This window comes from Camelus ferus, chromosome 1, assembly GCF_009834535.1.
Source record: "Camelus ferus isolate YT-003-E chromosome 1, BCGSAC_Cfer_1.0, whole genome shotgun sequence".
In the NCBI taxonomy this organism is placed as follows: Eukaryota; Metazoa; Chordata; class Mammalia; order Artiodactyla; family Camelidae; genus Camelus; species Camelus ferus.
Genome location: NC_045696.1, coordinates 71,690,576 through 71,717,847, shown reverse-complemented (window position 1 = coordinate 71,717,847; position 27,272 = coordinate 71,690,576). Strand labels below are relative to the sequence as shown.

At 40.0% G+C, this 27,272-nt stretch overlaps 1 protein-coding gene, 1 long non-coding RNA gene and 3 other non-coding genes across 18 annotated transcripts in view; 4 read left to right on the top strand and 1 right to left on the bottom strand.

Annotated features, from left to right (window-relative positions):
• MCF2L2 (MCF.2 cell line derived transforming sequence-like 2) overlaps positions 1–1,858 on the bottom strand; it is a 206,709-nt gene extending 204,851 nt beyond the window's left edge. For 6 of the 7 annotated variants that reach the window (XR_004321303.1, XM_032483460.1, XM_032483484.1 and 3 more), the window contains exon 1: positions 1,175–1,619. Coding sequence is in view for 6 of the 7 variants with exons in the window: in XM_032483460.1 (XP_032339351.1) it covers positions 1,175–1,226 (52 nt within the window). In the remaining variant the exon portion in view is untranslated. Of the gene's footprint in view, positions 1–1,174 lie in introns of all 7 variants that reach the window. The other variant, XM_032483474.1, reaches the window with a different exon arrangement.
• Positions 1,859–2,251: 393 nt separating this feature from the next.
• Positions 2,252–27,142, top strand: LOC106730004. 8 transcript variants are annotated; one of them, XR_004321320.1, is made up of 8 exons: positions 2,252–2,580; positions 4,022–4,160; positions 10,918–11,450; positions 17,048–17,221; positions 18,299–18,434; positions 21,011–21,180; positions 25,815–26,015; positions 26,881–27,142. It is a non-coding gene; the product is annotated as an uncharacterized LOC106730004 (long non-coding RNA). The 8 variants fall into 8 exon arrangements; XR_004321321.1 differs by having other exon boundaries at positions 4,004–4,160; XR_004321319.1 differs by having other exon boundaries at positions 2,252–3,035.
• On the top strand, positions 18,487–18,654 carry LOC116666666. Its single transcript, XR_004323585.1, has one exon. It is a non-coding gene; the product is annotated as a small nucleolar RNA SNORA81 (small nucleolar RNA).
• On the top strand, positions 18,963–19,093 carry LOC116666632. Its single transcript, XR_004323566.1, has one exon. It is a non-coding gene; the product is annotated as a small nucleolar RNA SNORA63 (small nucleolar RNA).
• LOC116666640 lies at positions 19,269–19,400 on the top strand. Its single transcript, XR_004323572.1, has one exon. It is a non-coding gene; the product is annotated as a small nucleolar RNA SNORA4 (small nucleolar RNA).
• Positions 27,143–27,272: the final 130 nt, after the last annotated feature.

Here is a 27,272-nt window from a genome sequence, read left to right as displayed (position 1 = left end):
CAGTGGCCACATTTGGTACCAGAAACATGTTTTAAAACTAAATCATCAAAACTGAGACTCTCCATATAAATTATCACAAAGTATATCCCCACACGTGTATCAGTCGAGATGTATATCATTATTGCACTAAACACACTGAACCAGGGTACTCAAAAAGCAATAATGGCTCACTAACTGAAGCAATATTTAAGGTATAAATACCAAGAAGGCAGTTTTAACAAACGAGTGGAACACAGATAAAAACTTTCTGACTTTATCGATGAAAACCAATTCGCATTCACAGAAGGGTCTCAAACTGCAGCGGGCAACAGAGAAAATTATCCAGATAATTCTAGTCATCTACCTCCAAAGGATCTGAACCTGAAATGTGTTTTTGTTTTTGTTTTTGTTTGGGGGGCGGGGGGCAGTTCTAGGGAAAGGCTTGGAGAAGCAAATATTAAAGAATTACCTTGTCACTGTCTCAAAGTCCTTTACTATATAGGGTCTGTCCACCACGACGACCCTTATTTCAGGAGCAAGGCATGCATGTTTTGCTCCCCTTTTTAAATTATTGTAAAAGAACTAAAATTGTTCAGTCTCCTGGGGCTTGCAGAGGTTTCTCATTGCGGTTCACCAGGGGTGTGGCGACACCCCCAGGCCATATACTTCTACACCACAGGCGAGGGAGCCGGACTGCGCAGCGGTTCTCCAACGTGACCTGCACTTCAGCATGCTACCTCGTGAACGAGCCTGGGGTCGCTCGGCGGCAGTTTCTGCTGGAAAGTCCCCGCATTCGTTCCTCCTGTTCCCTCTCCTTTCTCATCTTCGCGTCACCCACGACACAACCCCCCACCCCCGCCCTCAGTGAGCAAGGGTAACAGATCCTAACAGCCCCCAAAGCCCTCGGTTTAGGACTCAACGGACGTGGCAATTGCCTGGTGAAGGCACCAGCCCCATGGGGGACCCCAGGGCCACGAGCCCGGCGCCCCAGGGACGGGGGTTACCGACCGCCCCAAGCAGCACCTGAGGCAGCGAGACCGAGACGCTGGGAAGGCGCCCCACTGCCTTTCCAGGGCTCTGAGGGGTGACGCGGACTGGGGGGAGACTACGCCTCCACCCTCCATTAATAAAACGCAGGATTTAAAACAAATTAAAAAATAATTTTAAGAATTTTGAAAGGAAAAGCTTCATTTACCGACATAAGTGATCACTGTGGCCAGGCGCCGGGTGAACTCCTGAGGGGCCATTTCTTCTTTTAATCAAAATAGCATTTCACCGAAAAACCACTCAATATAAGCAAAACATAGCAACACAGAGCTGTTTCTTCTGCTGCTGTGAATGATTTTTTAAAGGCATCTCCTCCCGAGGATGCTCGGCCCTCACACTCTTCCTCGCTCTCTCGCTCTCTCTGTCTCCTCAGGCTCAGAACGAGAGTCACTCCCAGCCAAGTCAAGCTCTCCAGGGCCGCGCGGCTAGAGGACGCCAGCCACGCCCCGCAGGGGATTCTTGTAAAGATTAAGTCCAGCAGCTTTCTCAACGTAACGTCTGGCGCTGAGAGGGAAGTGGCGGTTCTGGAGGTGAGAAGAGCAAGTCGTCCCAATCTCGTCAAAGCTGCACATCTGGCTTCCCGGCCAGGGAAGGGTTTCTGGATTTCTGGTCAGGTCTCCGGCGCCGACTCCCTGGAGGGTCGGGGTGAAGGATGCTCGGTCAGCGCGCAGGGGGCGCACGGAACCTGCGGGTGCTGAGGACCGAGCCTGCAGGTGGCTGGCGGCGCTCTGCGCCGCCCACCGCCTCCCCGCGGCGCGCCCCACGCTTCCCGCCCAGACGCTCACCTTTCCTCGCCCGAGGGCGGTGCCCGAGGCTCCAGAAGAGGCGCGCATGCGCGCGAGCGCCGCCAGTTTTCGGGTGGTGAAGCCTACGCTCAGCCCCGAGAAGTGGGGGCGATTCAAGATCTGCCGTCCAACTATGTGGGAGGACACAGCGACTTCGGCGCTCCGGCTAGCACCGGGATTCTGAACTCCAGACGCTCGCCTTCCTGGCTCGCCCCTCCTTCTTCCCTCGGTATCTGCGGAGAAGCCGAGGCGAGACGAGGGCTGGCAGGGAGTGCAGCGGCGGTCCGCCGGGGCTCGGGAATGAGGGCTGGCTGAGGCCTGCTATCTCCTGACTCTGGGCTGGGGGGCTTTTGTGGAGGAGTGAGAGCGGCGGCGTTGTTTCCCCTTGTTACGGGTTATCTCACGCAGTTATCAGCGTCTACTGAACATACTCGCACTTGAAGCCTGGAGCGCCGGCTGTGCACGGGCCCGGCTGGGGACGCAACTGCGTACGTGTGCCTCCACCGTGTGGGCCTTTGCTTTTGTTCAGCTCCTCTCTTGCGCCACCGCTCCGTCGGCCAACTGTCAGGCACGCCAGTGCTCCCTCCTGGAAAAGCCCAGGCACAGCACCTTTGCCGGCCCTCTTCCCCATCAGCCCCAGGAGCATCTGTCTGGCAGTAGACGCTGTCCCGCGGCTTCTTCGGGTGCCTCCAGATACTACAGGACAGGCAGGCTAACCGCATCAGCACAGCTCCACGGGAAAAGCCTGAACAAACGCGAATCTGGTCAGGTTGTTCCTCAACCCAGTCTACAACGGGGAATCCAGTCGTGAGAGTGCCATGACCAACCACATGTTCTGAGCCAATTCAAGGAAGCTCAGCTTTCCTCTTTGGCATGTAAAAAGCCAAACCCCAAACACCCTGGATTCAATTTCTAGTAATAGCCGCTCATCCCAGGGGGTTGGCAATGTTTTTAAATGCTTTCTGTTAACAATTGTGGGCTCTGGTTAAGAGATGGTGTTTACCCACCTGCGGTGTGAGATTTGTACAGTGGTTCCTCCTTCCTGTGATGTTCGGGCCCTTTGCACTCTGCCTGCACAAGCAGAACAGCTGTTTTCATTGCAACCTCTTGCAGGAAATTCAAAAAGGGGGAAAGACCCAGAAGAATAAGACAACTTTGGGTTGTGTTTCCATGGCAGCTTCTGGCTATTCAAGGGTCACAAGTATTTTTGAGGAACCAAAGGAGGTATTTTCTATTGGTAGTAGTCAGTACCCTGGTGCCCAGTCAGAGCCAATTGTGAATTGGTCACTAGAAACCAGCATATTGCTAAGAAAACTGATAATGTAAGACGTTCTGGACTTTGCAGTGACCTCAGCTTCTTGGATTAGGCCAGGTCCTTATGGGTGAGAATCATGGGTGGAAAGGAGGGAGATAGGGAGAGGAAGGAGAGGTAGGAGAAGCTTATGAATAGGAATGAGAGAGAAAAGAAATAGAAAGCAAACAAATCACACTCAGAGTGCTGCTTTCCTTTCCCACATCTGTACCTTTCACAATCTTCAGCGGTTTCCATGGAGATGAATTGGCTGACTTTATGGCAAGATGTAGCAGGCAGTGCCTATCCTCAGAAACCAATTCAGTACCCCCATCTCTAACACATGCTCTCCTGGGGCCTCAACTGCTTTACCTGGGCCATGTTCCATTTTCCTGCTCTAAAATCCTGTAACTAAAAAGAAATGAGCATAGTTTTCAATAGCCCATATCTCCTTGTTCCTCCAAGAAAACAGTTATTGCTTCCATTGCTCTTATAAATATGGACATGCTTCCTGTCTTCTCTCCTTCTCTGCCCTCCTCCCTTCGAAGTGCCTCCTTTTATCCTTCCTAATTATGATTTATTTCCTGTCTCTGACAAAGCACATTGCTCTAATGTATGGCAAAATTAAGGAACAAACCAGAATAGCCTGCCTTCCTCTCTAATGAATGAATAATCATTCATTGAACATCAATTATATGCCCAGGGTGGTGATAGGCAGTGTCAAATACAGCAGCTACCACCATCATATAATAAGCGACTGCCCTATGCCATCTGGGATGATGGTAGGCATTTCACAAACTTCATTTAAGTCCCACAATAACCCTTTAAGGGCTTTAGTCTCATTTTACAGAAGCTGCTGGTATAAGACCCAAACTGTGTTTTACTTATCTTATGAATCTAGACCATCCTCTGCCTTCAGGTAAGAATCTGCCTGAGCCTGGAAAGAGAAACCATCCTCCAAGCACCACGAAGGTTGATTTCACCTCCCTGTTGGTGAACTATCAGCAATGCCTCTGACAGTGAAGAGAAAGACAAAGAACCCACATTGGGTGCCACAGGTGAGTGTGAGGCACCACTAGCACCACCCAGTTTAGTCTAGATCAGTGGTTCTCAAACTAGCATTATCATCTGGAAATATAGGTGATTTTCTTTTAGTACAAATTCCTGTTGCCCACCTCCAGAGATTCTGATTCAGCAGTGTGGAATGAGACCTGAGAACTTACATTTCTAACAAATCCCCAGGATTACTGATGCTGCAGGTCCTGGGATCACACTGTGAGCACCACTGGCCTAGAGCAAGGCTCTTCAAACTTCTTAGACTACAAACCAGAAGATGATATACATTTTACATCAGGATGCAGTAAACATGCATAAACATAATTGAAACAAAAGTTGTACGGAACAGTTTTTTCCTTTACTACATATGAAGCCCTGAAATACTTTCTATTCCATTTCATTTTTTTTAATAGTCCAAATTGGGGAAAATGGCATTTGGAAAGTATGGTATTGTAGTTATGTAAGAAAATGTCCTTATTTTCTTAGACATGTGTGTGGAAGTTTTTAGGGATGAAACATCAATGTCTGTAATTTAAGCTACCTTAGCAAAGAGAATAAATGTAATCAATCCTGAGAAATATTAATAATTGTTGTGTTGAGGTGTTATATGGGTTATTTTACAATATCATCTACTTTTGTACATGTTTAATTTTTTTTCATAATAAAAAGTGCTTTGGAATGATTGGACCCACTGAATAGATTTTATGACCCAATACGTGGTTGCTGCCAGCAGTCTGAAAAACACTACTAAAGCAGAACAGAGGAAAAGAGAAAGAGAAGAGGAAGAGAGTGGGGAAAAGGAGGGGCAGTGCAGAGAAGGTGACAGGAGATAGAGGATAAAGTAGGTAGAGGTGCTCAGTGGGAGGTGGCAGGGGTCACCACAAATGCCTCAAGATAAAGCCCCTCCACAGGGCCTCCTCCTACCTGCCCCACTCTGCCTTCACTGTATCTTCCCCACCAGACTTGGATTCCCTGGCAGGAGAAATACCTTACACACCTCTGTAAACTGTACAGCTCCCCGACAAAGCCCAGAATAAGAGAACATCCTTTAGTCAAAGCCTCTCCTTTCACAAAGGTCTTGGACATTCCTCCACCCTGTGATGATGCCCCTTTCCCCCAGTGCTGCCTATAGGATAACGCTCTGTAAGTTGGGAGCCTAGCCTGTGTTCTAAAATGCAAAACCAGACTGGGATCCTTGTCTAAGGTGTGAGGAGGGGTGTCACCTACTGTACAAATGACCAAATAGGTGAACCTAAGAAGTGAAAAAGTCACCTGAGCTCACACCATCTCAACAGTTGTTCCGCTGTCATCTTCTGTTTCCTGATCCTAGTCTGCCCCACCCCCCATCCTCCTCCCCTGCCACAGGGGTGCCTGTGAAAATGCAAGTACAAAAATGTCAGGGAGGGGTAGCACCTGCCTCTACCTCTGTACTTCTACTCTCCTCTCCCATATATGTCCTTTCTCAATTTTAATCTTATTTTCAAAATAATGCATTTCCTTTGTAGAACATATTAGCAAAATACAGAAAACTAAAGACAAGGTAGGAGAAAGGGATGGAGAATTGATCAGAATTCTGCCATCTGCAGGCAAAACCATTTGAGATTTAATATTTTTATTTGATGTATTATTTTCACTAATAGACTTTTTAAGAGCAGCTTTAGACTTGCAGAAAAAAATGAGCAGAATGTACAGAGTTCCCACTCACCCCCCAAAACAGTTTCTTTTATTAACATCTTGCATTATATGTATGGTACATGTATTATAATTGATGAACCAATATGGATTATTGTTCACTAAAGCCTATATTTTACACTAAGTTTCACTCTTTGCATTGTACAGTTCTATGGGTTTTGACTAATGCATGTGTGTATCCACTGTTAATAGTAGCACACAGAATAGTTTCACTGCCTTAAAAATCCTCTATGCTTCACCTTAAATATTCATTATCCCCTCCCCTTAAACTTAGAACAACCACTAATCTTTTTATTGTCTCTATAGTTTTGCCTCTTCCAGAATGTCATACAATTAGAATCATACAGTATGAAGCATTTTCAGACTGGCTGCCTTCACTTAGGAATATACAGTTAAGTTTCCTCTATGTCTTGTTATGACTTGATAGATCATTTCTTTTTATCACTGAGTACTATTTCTTATATTCCACCATGGATGTACCACAGTTTTGTTTATCCATTCACCCAGTGACAGACATCTTGGTTGTTTTCAGTTGGGAGCAATTATGAATAAAGCTGTTATAAACATTCATGCACAGATTCTTATGTGGGCTTAAATTTTCAACTCATTTGGTCACATAACTATGAATGCAATTTCTGGATTTTATGCTAAAACTATGTTTACCTTTGTAAGAAACTACAAAACACCTTGCAAAATCATTTTACATTCCTACCAGCAATGAATGAGAGTTCTTGTTGCTCCACATGGTAACCAGCATTTGGTGTTGTCAGTGTTTTGGATTCTGGCCATCCTAATAGGTATGTAGTAATACTTCACAGTAGCTTAAATTTGCAATTACCCAATGGCATATGATAGTGAGCAACTTGCATGCTTATATTCTTTGGTGAGGTGTCTGCCCACTTTTTAATTAGGTTGTTTTTTTCTTATTACTGAGTTTTAAGAGTTCTTTGTATATTTTGGACATAAGTCCTTTATCAGATATGTGTTTAGAAGGTATCTTCTCCCAGACTGTGGCTTGTCTTTTCATTGTCCTAAAAGTGTTTAGTGGAGCACAAGTTTTTAATTTTAATGAGGAAAATTTATCAGTTTTTTCTTCCTTGGGTCATGCTTTTGGTGTTGTAGCTGAAAGTCATTGCCAAACCCAAGGTCTCCTAGATTTTCTCCTATGTTTTCTTCTAGAACTTGTACAGTTTAATATTTTACATTTAGGTCTATGATCAATTTTGAGACAATTTTTATGAAAGTTGTAAGGTTTGTGCCTAGATTCATTATTTTGCATGTGGATGTCTAGTTTTTCCAGCACCACATGTTGAAAAGACTATCTTTTTTCCATTTAATTGCTTTTGCTCCTTTGTCAATGATCAGCTGACTGTATTTGTGTAGGTCTGTATCTGGGCACTTTATTCTGTTCAGTTGATCTGCTGTCTGTTCTTTCACCAATACTATGTTGTCTTGATCACTTGATATGTTTCCACGGTCAGGGTGTATCCGAATGTGTATGATATGTGTATGTTTTATTAGATTTTGTTATCAGTGTTATACTCACTTCATAAATAGACTTTGGAAGATGTCCTTTTTTCTGTCCTGAGGACAGAACAGCAATGGACTCAACTGCTCCTCAAAATTTCGCAGTAGAATTCTGTAAAATAACATAGGCCTGGTGCGTTGGTGCATTGAGGTGTGGGAAAATGCAGTTCTCTGACAATATCTATTTCTCCTATGATAATTGGTCTACTTAAAATTTCTACCTTTTCTGGGATGTTTTGATAATTTTCTTGTAATTTCATCCACATTTTCAAATTTGTTGCATAGAGTTGAGTAAAGTAATTTCATGCAAGTCTACTAATTTCTTTCTGTATCTGTAGCTATTTCCCCTTTTTTGTATTTTGATTGTGTTTCCTCTCTGTTTCTTAAATAGGCTAGCCAACTGTCTATTCTAGTATTGCTTTTTTCAAATCTTATATTGATTAGTATTCCCATTTTTATTTTCTAATGAATTAATTTCTTCTTTTATCCTAATTCCTTCCTTTTGTTTTCCTTAGGATGGCTTTGTTAATTTTTTTCTAATTTAAAAGTTAGAAATTTCTAATTGGGCTTTCAATTTACTTTTAGTTTGTATTTTCTTTTGAGCACTGATTTTGAATATCTCACAGGCACTAATAAGCAGGGCTTTACCTATTTTTATTTTTAAGATGTTCTGGGACTTCCAGTTTTCAGTTCAGCATGAAAAAAACTTAGAAGTTGCCACCTCATCCTAACAATAAGCAAAAAGCTGAACAAACAGAAAAATCAGTAACTCTTCTTAGACCCGTAAGAGACATGAGGTCACAGGGCAAACCATTGCCCCCAAATTGGAGAGACTGGCAGACAAATACAAAGAATCTCAATTTACTCACAGAAACCCACAAACAGCAACTTCTGCAGGAACCAGTGCTGGAGTAGGGAACCCTGAACTGTAATTGATGGATTGCTAGAGGCTCAGTGTGGAAAAATTTGAGGAGTAAAAACTCCAGGGGTACACAGGCATGGTTGGAAAGGGGGGACACATTTGTGAATTTTACCTCCAGGAGCTTTAACAGTTCCTTACAATGACTATCAGTTCTTCTAGACTTGATCTATAGATTAAATGCAATCTCAATCAAAATCCAAGCAAGTTATTTTGTGGATATTGAAAAACTGATTCTGAAATTTATGTGGAAAGACAAAAGACCCAAAATAACCAACACACAAAAAATTGAAGAAGAACAAAGTTGGTGGACTGACACTACCTGACATTAAGACTTATTATAAAGCTATAATAATCAAGACAGTGTGGTACTGGCAACTGAATAAACAAATAGATCAACTGAAGAGAAAAGAGAACCCATAAATAGACCCACATAAATATAGTCAATTGATCTTTGACAAAGGAGCAAAGGCAATACAATGGAACAAAGATAGTCTTCAATAAATGGTGCTAGAACAACTGGACATCTACTTGCAAAAAAAAAATTAATCTAGACACAAACCTCACACTCTTTACAAAAATCAACTCAAAATGGATCACAGACTTATACATAAAACACACAAAACTATAAGATTCCTATAAGATAAGATAGGAGAAATCTACATGACCTAGGCTTTGGTGAACACCTAAGGCACGATTCACAAAAGAAAGAATTGATAAAACAGACTTCATTAAAATTAAGATTTTCTAGTGTATGAAATGTACTATCAAGAGAATAAAAAGAGAAGCTATGGATGATAGAAAATATTTATGAAAGACAAGTCCATCTGATTAAAAAAAAAAAGGACTGTTAGAAACAGACTCAAAGACATAGAATACAAACTTGTGGTTGCCATGTGGGACGGGGGTGGGATGGGACAGACTGGGAGTTTGAAATCTGTAGATACTGACAAGCATATGTAGAATAGATAAACAAGATTATACTGTATAGCACAGGGAAATATATATAAGATCTTGTGGTGGCTCACAGCGAAAAAGAATGTGACAATGAATATATGCATGTTCATGTATAACTGAAAAATTGTGCTCTACACTGGAAATTGATAAAACATTGTAAAATGACTATAACTGAATTTAAAAAAAAAGGACTGTTATCTAAAATATACAAAAACTCTTAAAACTCAATAGTAAAAATAACCTGATTTTAAAATTAGGCTAAAGACCTTAACAGACACTTCACCAAAGAAGATATACAGATGGCCAATAAGCATACGAAAAGATGCTCCAAATCATGTCATCAGGGAAATACAAACTAAAATGACAATGACACACTACTATACACCTAATAGAATGGCCCAAATCCAAAACAATGACACCACCAAATGCTGGTGAGAATGTGGAGCAACAGGGACTCTCATTAATTGCTGGTGAGACTGCGAATTTGGAAAATTGCACTTTAGAAGATAGTTTGGCAGATTTTCACAAAACTAAACAACTCAGCAATTGTGCTGGTTGGTGTTTATCCTAAAGAGTTAGAAACCCATGTCCACACAAAAACCTGTATATGATGTTTATAGTAGCTTTAATCATAATTGCCAAAAGGTGGAAGAAACCAAGATGTCCTTCAGTAGGTGAATGGATAAATAAACTGTGGTACATCCAAACAATGGACTGTTAGTCAGTGCTAGAAAGAAATGAGCTATCAAGCCATGAAAAGACATGGAGGAAACTTAAATGCATATTACTAAGTGAAAGAAGTCAATCTGAAAATGCTGCATACTGTGTGATTCCAACCATACAACATTCTGCAAAGAGCAAAACTATGAAGGCAGTAAAAAGATCAGTGTTTTCCAGTGATTATTGGGGGAGGGAGGAATGAATAGGTGAAGCACAGCCAATTTTTAGGGCAGAAAATTACTCTTTATGATATTATAATGGTGGACACATGTCATTATAAATTTGTCCAGACCCATGAAAGTACAACATAAAGAGTAAAGGCTAATATAAACTATGGACTTTCAGTGACTATGATGGGTTAATGTAGGCTCATCAGTTGTAACAAATGTACCACTGTGGTGGGGGAATATTAATAATGGGGGGGTGCACGTGGGAGGAGGCAGGGGGTATATGGGAAACCTCTGTCTTCTGCTCAGTATTGCTATGAAACTCGAACTGCTGTAAAATAATAAAGTCTACAAACTTGTGACTAGAACACTAACAAGTTCTGGAGATCTAATGTACTGCATCAGTGATTACAGCCAACAATACTTATCATATACTTTAAAGTTGCTAAGAGACTAGATCTTAAATGTTCTCATTGCAAAAAAATTAATTATAATTATGTGGAATGAAAGAGGTGTTAGCTAACCCTATGGTGGTAATCATACTGCAATATATAAAAGTATCAAAGCAACACGTTGTACACCTTAAACTTACAAAATACTGTGTCAGTTATACCTCAATTTAAAAAAACAGCATTATAGAAAAGTCTATTTTAAAATTCTATAATTTCACTTTTGAGATAACTAAGGAGAGCATTTCTTTAAATACATGTTTTTCAATTGTTGAAAAGCATTATAAAATGTTGTATTCTTCTTACCCCACACCCCTTTATATCTTAGGACAGCTCTCCTTTCTTCTTCCCCTAAGAAAACTCTAAAGATTAAAGCTGGTGGAAGGCTCTTCGCCTTGGAGCACACGAGAGGAAAAGAACCCCACAGACCACAAGAGGAAACATCTATCCGGCACCCAGGGGACCTAAGGAGACTGAGGAAACCACGCCCCTACCCAGTTGGATCCGAACCCGAAGGGAGGGGGGAAGCAGGGATCACGCCCCCGCTGGCACACAGCCCAATTGGCCAACTGCCATCACTGCAGACCTCCTCTGTTATTTGATTGGTTTTAGCTGTGAAGCCCCCTCCCGAATGTCTCGCTCGGATTGGCCCATTTCCCGGGACTAGACGGTGGCCAGAGGAGGACAAGAGACTGCTACACGCAATGGAGGGACTGTTTGGGTGACATCTGAAGTGTAGCCGCACATCAACAAGCGTTCAGGCTCCAGGGACATGGCTGCGGTCTCGGTGGTGTCGGTGCTGCTGGTGGCGACGGAGTGGCAGCGTGTCCGGATTCGGATGCTGCTGCCGCCAAGGCAACGGTGGGTGGAGGGGCCGTTGCGTTCTTGCCCTGGGGTGGGGGCGGGGGGCTGTTTGCCCTGCCTGAGTGGTGTGCCTGGTCCGGAAATACCAGAGGCTCGGTAGAATCTGCTGTCAGGGGATTCTGCTTTCAGTCCCACCCCGAGAGGGAGTCCTACATCCAGCCCTTACCCTTCTTCCCCCTCCCTAGGTTCACTCGCCCTTTGCCTTCGTTTCTCCACTTAGGCGCTGAGGGTGGGGGAAATGGAGTTACGGCCTGCCGTCCTCCACTCTCCCCAAGCTATGGGGGCGAGAATACGGTTGCCAGATTTAGCAATAAAAATACAGGACGCTAGTTAAATTTAAACTCAGATGAACGACACATAATTTTTTTAGTATAAATATGTCTCCGATATCAAGTAAAATTAAAATATAAGCATTATTTGTCTGAAATTTAACTGGGCGTCCCGTTTTTTATCTGGCAACCCTAAGCAAGAGTAACATTTGTACACTTCCTAATCATTTACAGAGTCCTTTCGTAGGACTCCCCGTTTGGGTAGTGTTGTGATCCGTGTTCTGATGAAACCCATAGTGTCTTGCCCAAATTTAAGCAACTAGTAAGTAATGGGGCCAGGACAGCCCATTTCAGTTCTGCTGTCCCTCCTCAGGGGTGCAGTTCAAAGAAAGACTGCTACGGAGCACTTCTTAATTGTTGAAATGAATCTAGTTAACAAAAGCAAATTTATCTTTCAAGGGGGCTGGAGAGTTGTTTATTTTCGGGTTCCTCGCTGTGGCATTTACCTTCTATTTTGGGGAAGAAATAATGGTATTAAATTCTCAAGGAAAAATGATTCACTATATGATGATGAAAGTATATTTTATATATTAAATCACAATGGCATATCATTTGACTCTATTGTCAGTGGAAAAAGTTATATTCATGCAAGAGATCCATACATGACAGTGAAGTTAAGGATTAAAGCAGTATAGGGTATTCTGAAATGAGACATCCAGGTTCAAAGCCTAGCTTTACCACTTTGATGGCAGCAGGCAAGTTACATCATCTCTCTAGGACTCCATTTCCTCTTTTTTAAAACAGAATTGATAATGGTTGTATCCACTTAATAAGATTGTTTTGTTAAATTCTTGTCAAGCGCCTGGGACATTGAAATTGATTAATTTTAGCCATGATTAGCCATTATATTTTGACTTTTAGTAAATGTGAATTTTTGGCATAAATCATTAGATAATTAATTTTTTTATTGAGGTATAGTCAGTTTACAATGTTGTGTCAATTTCTGGTGTACAGCACAATTCTTCACTCATACATGAATATACATATATTCATATTCTTTTTCACTGTGAGCTACAAGATACTGAATATATTTCCCTGTGCTATACAGTATAAACTTGTTTAAATTAAATATTTTAATTTTAGTTTTAAGATGAAAAAAGCCAGGTATTTAAGAATATTATGAATATAGTGAATTTCAGCAAAAAGAAACATACTGTTCAATAATAGAGCAGATATTTTAGACCATAACATACCAATTTTACCAAATCAAATATCTGTAAGCCAGGATAATATAATAAAATATTTATATATCAGTATTTGCTCCCCATGTATAATTTTATATGATTTTCATTTTCATTGTGTTATAAACAGGAAGAAACATTACCAAGCACCAGGGGAGAGAAAATGACTACAGAGTGAGGGGGGTAAAGCCAGAAAATAGGTTTATGGTCAGTGGCTGTTTATGGTGAGATAGACTTAGAATGTCAAGCTTTTTAGCAGTTTTACATTTTTTTGTATATTGTTTTACTTCCTTAGTGTTCATAGTGTTAATGTAGTTACTTACAAACTATTCACTAAAATTCCTCTTGGGAACTTTTCCCAGTTTTTCTCCAAAAAACTACAAAATCTTTCCACCACCTAGAAAGGTATGTGGAATTATGAAATTAAAGATCTAGTCTTTAGCAACTACTGACTTTTACCCAAGTGATCATAAATACATACTTAACATATCTGAGCTTTTGTTTATCTCTAAAATCATAACTAATAAAAACCTACTCCCTAATCCCCAGGGTTTATAAATGCTACCAATTATTACTAGCTACTATCCACCAGAGAAGACGTCAGCCATGGATGTATCTAACTATTTGTATTCTTTGTGCCTGCCCCAGGCCTCCCAGAGAGCTGGAGAAACTTGCACACTGGAAAGACTTGGTACTAATGTAATTCCTGGTAGTCAACTTCACCTGGGCTTTCAGCACTGCACAGCAGGCCCATTGTTTCTCTAGCCACCTCTTTCTGCTTTTCTGTGCAACTGCTATTTCGAATCCTCCTCACTTTTTTCAAGCCTCTGCCATCCCTTATAAGCCATTCTCAGCAAATGATCTCAATGTTACTGAGAAAATAGAATACCTGAGCTTCTGAGCTTCCTGCCAGCAAATCTGCCCACCCACCTTCATCTGTATCCATCCAACTTCCACCTACCTAGTCTCCATCGCCTGTGCCATCCTTCCCCTCTGACCATCTCAGTGTCTCTACTGTCAGCCCTTCTGTCATCTAAATGGTTAATCACACCCTCTTAACCAGATCCTTGCCACCAGCTTATAAGTATTCTGTAGTCTCTTTCTTCTTCAGGAAACAATTGTAGGTCCCATTCTTCTTCCCACCTAAGCCTCTATCTTTCTTCTCCCATTTATAATCAAATTTTAAGAATTATCAGCCCTGATGTTTCTGTTTCTTTACTTCTCACTCCCTTCTCAACCCACTCTTCTTTTTTTTTTTTTAACATTTTTTATTGATTTATAATCATTTTACAATGTTGTGTCAAATTCCAGTGTTCACAATTTTTCAGTTATTCATGGACATATACACACTCATTGTCACATTTTTTTCTCTGTGAGTTATCATAACATTTTGTGTATGTTTCCCTGTGCTATACAGTGTAGTCTATTCTACAATTCTGAAATCCCAGTCTATCCCTTCCCACCCTCCACCCCCCTGGTAACCACAAGTCTGTATTCTCTGTCTGTGAGTCTATTTCTGTCCTTTATTTACGCTTTGTTTTTGTTTGTTTTTGTTTTTGTTTTTTAGATTCCACATATGAGCGATCTCATATGGTATTTTTCTTTCTCTTTCTGGCTTTCTTCACTTAGAATGACATTCTCCAGGAGCATCCATGTTGCTGCAAATGGCATTATGTTGTCGGTTTTTATGGCTGAGTAGTATTCCATTGTATAAATATACCACATCTTCTTTATCCAGTCACCTGTTGATGGACATTTAGGCTGTTTCCATGTTTTGGCTATTGTAAATAGTGCTGCTATGAACAGTGGGGTGCAGGTGTCATCCTGAAGTAGATTTCCTTCTGGATACAAGCCCAGGAGTGGGATTCCTGGGTCATAAGGTAAGTCTATTTCTAGTCTTTTGAGGAATCTCCACACTGTTTTCCATAGTGGCTGCACCAAACTGCATTCCCACCAGCAGTGTAGGAGGGTTCCCCTTTCTCCACAGCCTCTCCAGCATTTGTCATTTGTGGATTTTTGAATGACAGCCATTCTGACTGGTGTGAGGTGATACCTCATTGTAGTTTTGATTTGCATTTCTCTGATAATTAGTGTCAACCCACTCCTCTTATGCTTCTGTCCTCACCCCTCTACTGAAACTGTTTCTAAGGTCACCAATAATTTCCTTGTCCCTAAATCCAATGCACTTTGACTTCTTAGCAATATTTAACTCTCTCAACCAGTGTTCGGGCAAACTATAGCATGTGGACCAAATTCAGCTTCAGCATGTTTTTATATGGCCCATGAGCTAAAATATTTGCTACCTGGCCCTTTACAGAAAAAGGATGCCAACCCCGTCTATAAGTCAGTTCTTCCTTTTAGAAATAAATTCTTCTCTTGTCTCTTCCCTTATAAATAAGTCTAGTTTTTCTTTTGCTTTTCCCTCCTCTGTTTCTCGGTCTCTTATTGGATTACCAGATCCTTAGATGTTGGAATTCCCCAACACTCTGTGTTGGAAGTGAGATCTTCTGGATCTCATATATTCCAAAAGCTTTGTTGAAAACCCCCAAATTTCTCTAACTCAGGTTTTCTTCTGAATATCATACATGTGTGTTCAACTGCCTACTCAACGTCTTCACTTGGTGTGCTCCAGATACCCCAAGCTTGGTATATTTGAAATTGAATTCACAATCCTGTGCTAATCCTGCTTTTCCTGCAGACTGTCAAAGCTAAGTAGATTATAACATTATTGCTCATTAAGTTAATGTCAGAAATTTGGGGATCCTTGAACATCTCTCCTCCCTCCCCTATCTTGTTCCACCCACATCTAAGTAATCACCAAATGCTATTAATTCTATTGTCTACATGTGTTTTACTCTAGTTAATTCTTTCTGCCCAATACCACCACACCCTTAAGTCAAAAACACCATCATCTAGTCAAATGCTTTAACCTCCTAAGCAGCTTTCCTATTTCTCTCTTCTCTTTTAAAAAGAAAAAAGTTTTTTATTGAGATATAATTCACATACCATAGAAGTTACCCTAAAATTTACAATTTAGTGGTTGTCAGTATATTCACAAGGTTCAAACATCAGTGGTGTATATCTGGTATTTTCACCATAGTCATCTTTGCTGTAGACATTTTTACCAAAAAATGATAAAATAACTGGTTGACAGTTTGGTTTCATGTGTCCATTGACACAGTACTCCTATTTTTATATTATATACATCTTAGCCCTTCTAATGATCTACACAGGGACGAGTAGACATAGTTTTAAAATAGTGGGTGATTACAACTATGTACATTGACTTGATAGAAAATATGGTGACAGAACTTACTGGAGGTGTGAAATAAGACAGTGTAAAGCCAAACTGCATACTATATTAGAAAACGATAAGTTTGCAGAGCTATACTCAACAGACTGAGAAACAGAAGCTTGCTTTCTTTCAGGGTACACAGGATCCATGTCCTTTGTGTTATTGTTGTTAAGTTCAAATGCGGATTTACAACAGGAAAACAGAAATGATCTGTAATAGTTGGGAATTTTTGTCACTTGTGATACATCTGTTGTCTGCTATCTGTTTTGAAACCTTACTGCTATGTTACCTATGAAATAAAGCTTTTCTTAATAAAGTTGTAAGCTTTATTAAGATCAAGGCTGTCTAAGTATCCTATTGGAAAGATATTTAAAGTGAATGATAAGTGAATTTTTAAAGTGAAAGTGAAGACATATCAGAGCAATTTGCCTTGGAGCTGTAGAGCTTATTTCACTACTTACACGTCTTACACATAGAAGAATAATGTTGGAAATGTCTGTTTTGGTTCCTTAACTATCTAGCTGGTATCTCTAGGAAGCTGAGGATCCCAAGTTTGAAAAAGCCCAAAAATCTAATTTAAAATGAGATGCTTAAAGGGATATTATCTTGAAGCAGTTTGTCTACATGGTAAACTTGGAAGTGATTCTGTGTTGTGCTGCATAAAAGCTGTTTGCAGACCAGAGTCTTAAACTAAATGTAAATAGTTTAGCATTTAGCCATGTGCTTCAAAAGTCATTTGGTGGAGCCTTTATTTGTACAGCGTAAATAATTAGAGCTTTTGACTTTTAGATCCAAAAGGTAGTTCTGGCACTTGAATACTACCTGGGAGTAACTTGTCATGCCTTCATTGTGTTGAACCAGTGTTCAAAATGAAATGCAAAAACTGCAGACTCACGGATACGGCACATCATGTCACTGGTACTCCAGGAAGAACATTTGATATGTTAAATAGAAGATACCTTTGTAAGTATTGCCATATGTTTCCTAGGGCATTTTTTAACCAGGGATATTTGGGGTATGGGAGGGAAAATAATTAGCCTAATTGTTTAAGCCAGTTGCCATGCAGGAATATCTAGAGGTGATACTAAGATTTTTCTTCAATAGGCTTTATTTTTTAGAACAGTTTTAGGTTTACAGAAAAATTGAGAAGAGAATTCCCAGTTTCCTGTATTATTAACATCTTCCATTAGTATGCTACATTTGTTAAAATTAATGAACCAACATCGGTATGTTATTATGAACTAAAGTCCAGAATTTACTTAGATTTCCCTATGTCCTTTTTCTGTTCCAGGTCCCCACCTAGGATACCACAGAGACATTTAATTCTCATGTCTCCTTAAGCTCCTCTTGACTGTACCAGTTAATGAAGTTTTCCTTGTTTTCAATGACTTTGACCATTTTGAGAATTGTTGGTCAGATATTTAGTAGGATGCCTTTAGTATTGGAATTTGTCTGATGTTTTTCTCAAGATTAGACTGTAGTTCTGGGTTTGAGGGAGGAAGACCACATAGGTAAGGAACCATTTTCATCTCATTCTATCAAGGCTTATTACTGTTGTTGACCTTGATCGCCTGGCTGAGTTAGAGTTTGTCAGGTTTCTCCGCATAATGTCACTCTTCTGCCTCTTCTTCTGTACTGTAGTCTTTGGAAGGAAGTCTCTATGCCCAACTCACCTTAAGAATTTTTTTCATATTCCAAAATGAATCAGGAGGCTTATTTTGGATGAAGCCAATACAGATCTTGAGCCAAGGGATTAAAGATCAAATCCATGGGATTTACCAGAAATCAAATACAAGGATTCAGCTGTGCGCATGATTTTACTGTAGCTGGCAGGTTGGGTTAATTGTTCAATATAGCTGTAAAGTGCTATATTGTCCTTTCCCCTGCCAAAAGCAATTGTTTCCTACAATCTCTGTCTAACTCAATTCTGTAGTAAGACAGGGACGCTTGGTCTCAAACATTTCTCTCAGTATTATTATGAAAATTGTTATAACTGTTTAACTGATGTGCAACATAACTAGTCGTTGTCTCTTTTTTAAGGTTGTGTTGCTTTCTGCCTTTATGCCAATTGATATGTTGAAGTCTTCAAAAAGTTCCTGAGAGACCCGTTTCAAATTCTGATAAAGAAGAACTGACCCTTGAAAGAGTCAATATCTTATAATAATTTTGAAAGAGGGTAATGTTTTTCTAATTGATATACATAAAAATTACAGCTAGAATTTGCTTTTACCTTCTTTTTTAAGCTCTGTGCTAAAATAGCAGAAACTAGTATCTGCAGTGTCTTAGTCCTTGTAATAAAGCTGGCAGAGTAAACAAAGAGAAACACAACTGTACAGATGGTAGAACAACCACAGGTAACTCCAAGGTGTTTTGTTCTAAGATTTGGTACAATCATATCTGTATTTAAGCAGAATTAATGAATGAATTTCTAAGTAGTTCCTTCTGATGGTAGGGATGAGAGTTAGAAATCAAATGGCTTTTTACTCCAACTCTGATCCAAATTCACATTTTCCTCTCTGATATACTCCAGGGAGGAATCGTGTGCTCTTTGTGACATATGAGAGACTGGCCAGTAGAACACAAGGCAGAAGGTGGATGTCTGAGAAAATGCATGCCAGGAATTTCAGTTTCTGTTGTGGCAAGAACTGTTCTTCCCTAGTACTGGTGATTAAGACACTGTTAATCCCATTTCCTTAATAAACTGATGCAGGATCTAGTTACAGTGTAGCTGTGAAGTGCCACATTGTCTTTGCCCCCTGCTCAAAATAAGACTGTTTCCTTCAAGCCCTGCCAGCCATGGTGCTGTAGCAGCCAGGGATGCATGGTCTCATACATGGTTACCAATTTAAACCCTACCTTAACAAATGACTCCTGAGAGTTAAGGCTTATTAATATCTTGCAGGTGGTGACAGAAAGAAAGAGATATTCCCAAGAGGGAATTCAGATAGGGGACAAACTATGTTTTGATTACTACTGACTTACTGGTATTTCATTTAATTACAATATTTATCTATTAAAAGGTGGTTCGGAGAGGATTTTTCATCACCTTTGTCAGCTCAAGCTATGTGAGGGAATAAAGACCACACTCCACAGTGAGCCGTGTGACTTATATGTGGTTCCTTACTATTTTGTGGCCTAAGAGATTGTGCAGAAGTTGCCTTTTGAATCAGAATGTGAATATATATTATCATATCTCAGGCTCATGATTTTTATGTTTAACTAATATCTATGGTTATAAACTATGATCTGCCCACCGCTTGTGGAAACTATGTTCTCGGTTGAGTTATTTGGCATCTGCATTGAATGACTTGCTTTTATTCTGGTGAAATAACTTCAGGTACTGCTTTTCAAGTATGATTTTGTCAGCCAGACAACTTTGAAAATCAGATAAATGAATCAGGAAATGTAGTAACATAATAAGTTGAATTTACTTAAATTGTACTTGGAAATATTCATGGTTGATCAAAACACAGTGGGAAAGCCATGTGAAATGTAGCCCAGATTTTGTATTTTATACAGTTGATATTCAAAGGGAAAATCAATAATGCTGTTAGATTGGTTGTCTTAACTTACACATGAGGGGTTTTTTTTGGTCTTGTTTTGGTTTTGGTCATGTTGCTTATATCTTGTGCTTTCCTGGTGACTCCTCTGTAATTGAGATTTTCTTGGCGTTTTCTGGTAGCAATTTATGTTGACCCTGGCTTACATACAGTGGCTTTATCACTAAATAAGTTAAATTATGTCCTGCTACTAATGTAAAAATAACTTTGTCCAAAAATATAGTGGTTGAGAAGAATAGGTGATGAGGTGATACTCAGATATGGCATTGGCCTGATTTAGGACATAGATTCATAAGTGAAGTAGCATGTTGTTTGGATAAAGAGCAAGGAAGTGTTTCCATATTTGTTTTTCTCTTGTCTTGGTTATTTGATATTTTAAGTTGCTCCAGCCAAGACATTTTTGATTGGTTCTATCATCTGTTTTAGTAGAGGGTTGTGGTGGTAAACATCTCTCATTCATTTGTGTTACAGTGTATGAGGTGAGCAGAACAGAAAGCACTGATAAATATAGGTTACCATAACAAATCTTTGGAAGTTTCCCCACTACTGGAAAAAGTTTTAAGTCCTAGACCAAGTCTGTCATGTTGGAAATGCCCTATATCTTCACTGCCCCACACAGTAGTGACAGCCCACAGGTGGCTACTGAAATGTGGTTAATGCAACTGAGGAACTGAATTTTCTATTTTATTTCATTTTAATTCATTTTAATTTAACTAGCCACGTGTAGCTAGTGACTATTGCATTGGACAGCATAGTCCTAAATAATAGTTAACATTCCAGAGTTTATATTTTCCATTTATAATTCCAAAAGTGTGCCAAAACGGATTACACAACTGTTCCCTGGTGTTTACGTCTGTTGCAGGCTGACAGCTGCTCTTAGCCCACTTTGCTAAGGGCTATAATTTCACTACCCCAAACACAATACAGTCATCTGCTTTATAAATAATAACACTCAAGTGCCTGATAGAATTTGATCTTGCAGCCAGATGAATCTTGTTGAATTAACTACAGAAGAAACCTTTTCTTTTTCTCTAGCTACTGTAATTAACATCTAGTGCTTCAGTTAGAAGCACTCTAAGTATAATCTTGGCAAATAAACAGCCACTGATGGTTAACTAGTAGTTCATATCATTAGTAGTTTATGTAGCATTTGATCAGTGATAGTCTCATTTATAATTTTTCTTTTGTTCAGAATTGGCAGTGAGTCAATTTGGGAGGAAAACTGTGGCCATAAACATTGAAGAAGACAGGACTTACATGACACAGACTTCCGTACCACAGTGGAGGAAATGCCCGTGAATGTGGCAGACTAATTCCTGGGATGAGATGGTTTTGAATGCCACGTTCGCTGTTGCTGAAAAGGTAATCACAATATGCATTGTACTTCTTTTGGGGGGAGTATTTGAAGCTTGTCCCAATGCTCAGAACAGATCAAAAATGTAGATTTTTGATAGCAAAGCAATTTCAGCATGAGCTCATGTAAGGAAAGTCATTGACTTCATGCTCTACAGAATTAGACTGTTGGGGCTGGGTATGAAAGATGGAGTTGTAAAAATACTTCTTAGAAATTTATTTTCTAGTTCTGTAAACATGGTTATATTGAGTATTTGCTGTTATTTAATAATATACTTATTAAATGTGAACTGAAAGATATCTGCTGTATAAAAGCAGCCAATTATATTAAACTAGTGTTCTGCCTTTATGGTGTTAGTCATTAGGCTGAGTAGAACGAACTTTAAAATGACTTTTTTAAGAAAATACTTGAATTCATTTTGTTTGGTATCATTTTTATTCAGTAAGGCATTTTATTAGTGGTTAACTGTAAATTTGAGTCTTTTGCTAAGCACCAGCAATAATCATATCCTATGGTTAAATCCCAGAAAAACTGCCATATTGTATATTGAATGTTCAATAAAATTACAAAGAAGCATATTTTTCTTTAAAGTTTTTTGATCCTTGTTCCTTAAAGATTTCTACTTGTTGCCATACCTTCATATTTTCCAAGGAAAGAGATAAAACAGCACTCTATAGTAAATATTTTATTCTACTTACAAAACTATACACAAAGGATACAAGAAATGTGACTCTTCATAAAAAGTTTTAATAGTTCCAGGTTAGCTGCTGCTGGGCAGTAGCACAAAGACTGATCAGTTGCAGATTTCATCAGCACCATCTGTTAAGCATTATCTGTTTCTTTGAGAGGAAAAAAAAAGCATTAGAATGTAAGATTGCTCCCTCTTCTGGTGTGGCAAACATTTCCTGCTATATGCCACGTAGCTACTCAACTGGCAAGGTTTTTGTTAATAAGCTAATTAATTGGTAAATTTCTTTTTCCGTAACAATAACATGGATTTGCTATAATAGGCCCCATTATGGAAGGATTGAGTATGATCTTTGTTTTCTTCTTCTCACAAATTACTTATTAAACAATCTTTTTCTTGACCACAGTTTATCATTTGTCAGAAGAACTACACTGACTGTGACTTCCACTAGTTGCTTTGCTTGATATCACATAGAAAAAAATATGATAATGAATTTCTAGGGAAGAGCAGCATCCCTGTCCTTTCCCAGGGTTAGTACTGATGCTTGCCAGTGTCCACTGAGGGGAAAAATGCAGTGTAAGAGCAGTGAGATTCAGTTTTATTCAGGGACCTTACTGAGGACTACAGCCTGGAAGACAGCCTTTTAGATAGCTCTGAGGGACTGCTCTGAAGAAGTGGTGGGGGGGGCCAGTATATATATGAATTTTTTTGGCTGGAAAATACATGTAGTCAAACAAACATCTTGGTAAAAGAATACTGCTAATCACACACACAAAAACAAAAACAAAAAACAAAAAAACCCTAGCTATCTCAGTTTACTTATTTTGGTGCTTATCTATGCATGGGAAGATGCAGGAATCTGGGGTCGTTGAAATTCTTCTTTAGATATGCATCTTAGCTATCTAGGGGTCCATATATCCACAAATCAGAATGCTTCATCCTGAATTCCTTTTTAGGTGTATAAGTCAGTAACTGCCAACCTACAGTATACCTTGACTTGATCCTTATAGAACATCCTTTGTTTACATGACTTTCCTCATTATGAAACTGCTGCTGTGACAAATAAGACAAATGCTAGAATCCTTGAAAGTATCAGATCAATTCAAAGCCATCACTGTCTTTGGTAAGTAAACATTTAAAAGGAGATTCTAAAGAATGAGAAAAGTAGGGCATGGCATCTATCCTCATGTCCCTTCCCTACAGAGATTGGAAGACAGGGGGAGAGAACTACATAAAGATGAGACAAAACCGAACAAACATAACTTGGATTGTATTAGGAAAAGGTATAACTAACGCAATTTACTAGAAGGTCTTCACAGCCCTGTTTAATAATGAGGATTTTAGCCAGGATCAAAGGCAACCATTATCTCCATCCAAGGACACCTTTGATTACTTTCTTAAACTCAGTGGCAAGAGGCAGTTACTTCCTCAATATTTCTGCCCCTCGGGGCCCCACTCTTGCTATTCTCCCTCCTACATTTGTGGCCTCTGCTGTCCTCTCAACACTTGCAGGCTTCCTGTGTGCTCCTCGGAGCATCAGACCAACTGCTCTCTGGATATTTTTAGTCTGATGACTCTGGCACTTCAATATGTGCAAAACCAAACTCTGCATCTTTCTTCCATGCTGATCTCACTACCTTGTATTGCCTTCTTTTATCAAGACTTTGGCAATGGTCTCCAAATTTGTTTTCCTGCCCTTGATCTTGCTTTATACAATCCATTTACTACTCAGCCCCCAGGGTGATCTCATAAAAATAAATTATTCGATAGCTTTCCTTTCCACCTGGGATAAAATCCTAACTCCATGGTTTTCCTGTCTTTGGTGTTGCATCTAAAAAGTCATCACCAAACCCCAAGTCATCAAGATTTGCTCCTGCTATTTCCTAGGAGTTTTATAGTTTTGTATTTTATATTATCCACAGACTGGGTAGCTTATAAATGACAAAAATTTATTGTTCACATTTCTGGATGCTGGAAGTCTGAGATCAGGGTGCTAGCATGGTCTAGCTAGGGGCCTTACACCTGGTCGAAGACTTCTCATTGAACCCCCACATGGTAGAAGAGGTAAAAGCTCTTCTGGGCCTCTTCTATAAGGGCACTAATCCCATTCATGACTCCACCACCCTCATGACCTAATCACCTCCCAAAGGCCCTACCTACTAATACCATTACCTTGGGCACTGGGATTTCAACATATGAATTTGGAGGCGGGGGTGGAAAACATTCAAACCATAGCAATGTCCAATCCCAAATTCTTTTCTGTCTTTTGTGTGGAATGTACTGTTTTGGTTATTAAATTTCCTAATCTAAGTGTCCTTCCATCTATCATTAAAATAAGTCATTTAGCTTTCTTTTAAGGTGATGTCTATGTCATGTTGGCTTTGGTATGGTCATCCTCATTATCTAAACTCTTAGCAAATATTGTCACAACATTCATAGTGTTGAAGTTAAACTAGCACTATCTCAATGCAAAGCACAATTTGTCAATCCACCAGCCAAATTAAAGACAACTGCTAACACTGTCACTCAGAATATACTCAGGTTGTACACTTGAGGTGCCTCACTTAGAATAATGCACAAATGGATAATCGATTATTGTGAACTGCAAATCATGATTGCCAATGTCAGCAGCCAGGAGAAAAAACAAACAAAAGCAACAGCAAATGCTGTATCCACTCAATGCTAAAAATATTGTCACTTTCAGGCCACTGGAGGGGGAGGGGGTTGCCATATGGATTTATAATTTTTCCCCAACCTTCAGCACTTAATACCTAAAGCTGGGAGTCTTCATGTTCTTGTTTCCTGGGATGCAGGACCTTCAGTGCTAACTCAGAAGTCCTGGGCCAATCAGAACAGCTGATTACCCTCCTCGATTCAGTATAGTTAGGAAGTTTAAAAACCAAACCCTCCCATCCTTAGCAACATGAATTGTCTAGCCACTGTTTGCGCAAACTATAACCAAACCCCACTGACAGTGTTGATGTGATGAGGGGAAGATCTAGGAAAGGTAAACTCCTCTTTACAATACCCAGCTTCTCTTTTATAACAAAAGAACACCTGAACTTCACCAGTTGAACATAGTCACTAGGTGGCCTTTCCCAGCCAAAAGCAAAAGCATCTCTATGTGTTGTATATTGGTTTGATATGATTTCCACTTGTTTATGATTTAAGTTGCTTTAATCCACTTGTTCATGACAAAGACAAAAAAAAAAGGAGTTGTTTTTAGATTTAAAGTTGTTTCCATATAAGAATGAAATAAGCTGTGTCAGGATGTCATCATCTCATCAAGTGGGTTGATAAGCACTCAGAGCTCAGCTGCTGAGGGGCTGAGCTGGGGGTTATCAGTAAAACCATAAGAAGCAACCATGGTGAAGGGACATTTAGACTATAAATACCCAAAGTGTGTAAGGACAAGCCAAGAGTTTCAATCTGGGGAAAGCTACCCTTTGCTGATCTAGCTCTCTGAAGACTGTGGACAAAAAAATTAGTTAATAGTCAATGTAAAAAGAACTAGAGATATTTATTGGAGTCAACCTGAGGATTATGACCTGGGAGACAGAATTTCAGAAAACTCTAAGGACTGTTCCATCATTTAGAAATCAAAGTACAGTACATCCCTTTTCAAGACAAAGGGTTATATAACAAAGTAACATCTTGACAGTTTACATGGACCAGATCTGCACACACTGGGTGAGTAGTGGGTCATTGTGACCCCTTACAGGTTCAGGAGAGGAATGTTATCTCCTAAGGAGTTACCTTGCTGGTGCCAGGAGAAAATTGCTCTTTTTTGTCTAGCAGGCATTCTCGTGTCTTCTAAGGAAATCTGGCTAATGGAAAATGCAGGTGCACAATGCACACTAAAGGAAAGGGGCGAGTGGCCCAAATGGGCAGAGAGAAAATTTTATATTTGATTTTTTTTCTTGTCCTGCCTTAAAATAACTTTATTTCCTCCAGACCTTGGGGCGTTGGCTCCTGCGGTGGTAAAGGCATCTCTACCCGCAATGGCAAAAGCCCGCCGGCTTGCCGCCTACACCGCTTTCGTTCCCTAGCAATCTGCTATAGCAACAGAGGGCTTTCCACTTTCGCTTGCTGTCTGCTGGACTTCAGCTCCTGGTTGCCTAAGCCAAGTCTCCCCAGAACCAACCTCAGAGCAAGGTACACCTCAACTGAATTTCGACTTCATTTCTGTCATCTCCCCTCGCCTGCAACAATAGTGTAATTAATCTATCATTTGTTTGGAGTGTGTTCTTTTTTTATTGGTTTTTTAAGAGACTTTATCATTACACCATTGGCTTGTGTAATTGTAAACCGTGTAGTGAACCCAGGTTAAACTGTTAGTAAAGAAAATATCTGCATAATTTACCTGAGCATAATTTACCATCCCCAAAACAGCATGATCCAAATTCATTCACTAAAACTAAACAACGTTGCCCCAGCCCTGGCCTTGCTGATGGAGACCACGCACAGGCAATCGAGGCCTGCCCTTCTGGTTCATGCAGAATTATAACGCCTCTCTAAGGCACATCCTGTAGCTTCTGTAGGGGTGCAGGGGTGAGGGCTACAGAGAAGCCCGCAGACCTGCCTGACCTGGAGAGAGAAAATGCTGGGCTTACAGGAAACAAAGCGATCCCAATAATGAATGTGGGCTCAGCAACCACCCAGGACAGAATGCTGTGGGTGCAGCTTCCTTTGTGCCCACAGTGCGACTGGGCAACCAATTAACAGGCTGGAACCAAGGTTGTCTGGTTTGGGGCCAGATTTATTGTACAACCTCAGGCACCCCTCCCTGCACTCTGCATTGGTGATTTAATCTGCAAATTGGGGGTGAATATCAACGTATTCTTATTGAGGGGATATAAAATTACAGATGACTTCAGAGCCTGCTGAAAATCGGAAAGAGGAGACTACAGACGAGAACAGAACAAAGAGCTGCTTAGAAGAAAATATGCAAATATTTGGAATATAACTTCGGTTCATGTGTTTGGACTGGAGGCAAATTTATGTCCTCTTTTTTAAATAGGGAACACTGGTCAGAAGGATAAAGAAGAGAAAAGTAAAGGAATTCGGGGAAGCAGGTGGTGGACCCCACCCCAAGTCTGGGAGCTGTGCCTCACAACTACTACAAACAAACAAAACAAACAAACAAGAGAGTTCTTTAACCTTTTCTGGACAAAACTAGTTTATCTACAGTCACCTCTCGTCTATTCTCTCTCACCCCTGCAGACAACGCATTTCTTTGTTGAGGCTACTTTTGTAATCCTTAAAATACATGCTCAACCAACTATATTTGTTGAAATTGTAATTAAGATGACAAAGTCTGCATTTTAATTTACAGTTAAACTATGGCAGTTTCAATTCATCCTGTAAGTATTTGAGTACTTTCTATGTAAGTTCTCATCCTAGTCAATGAAA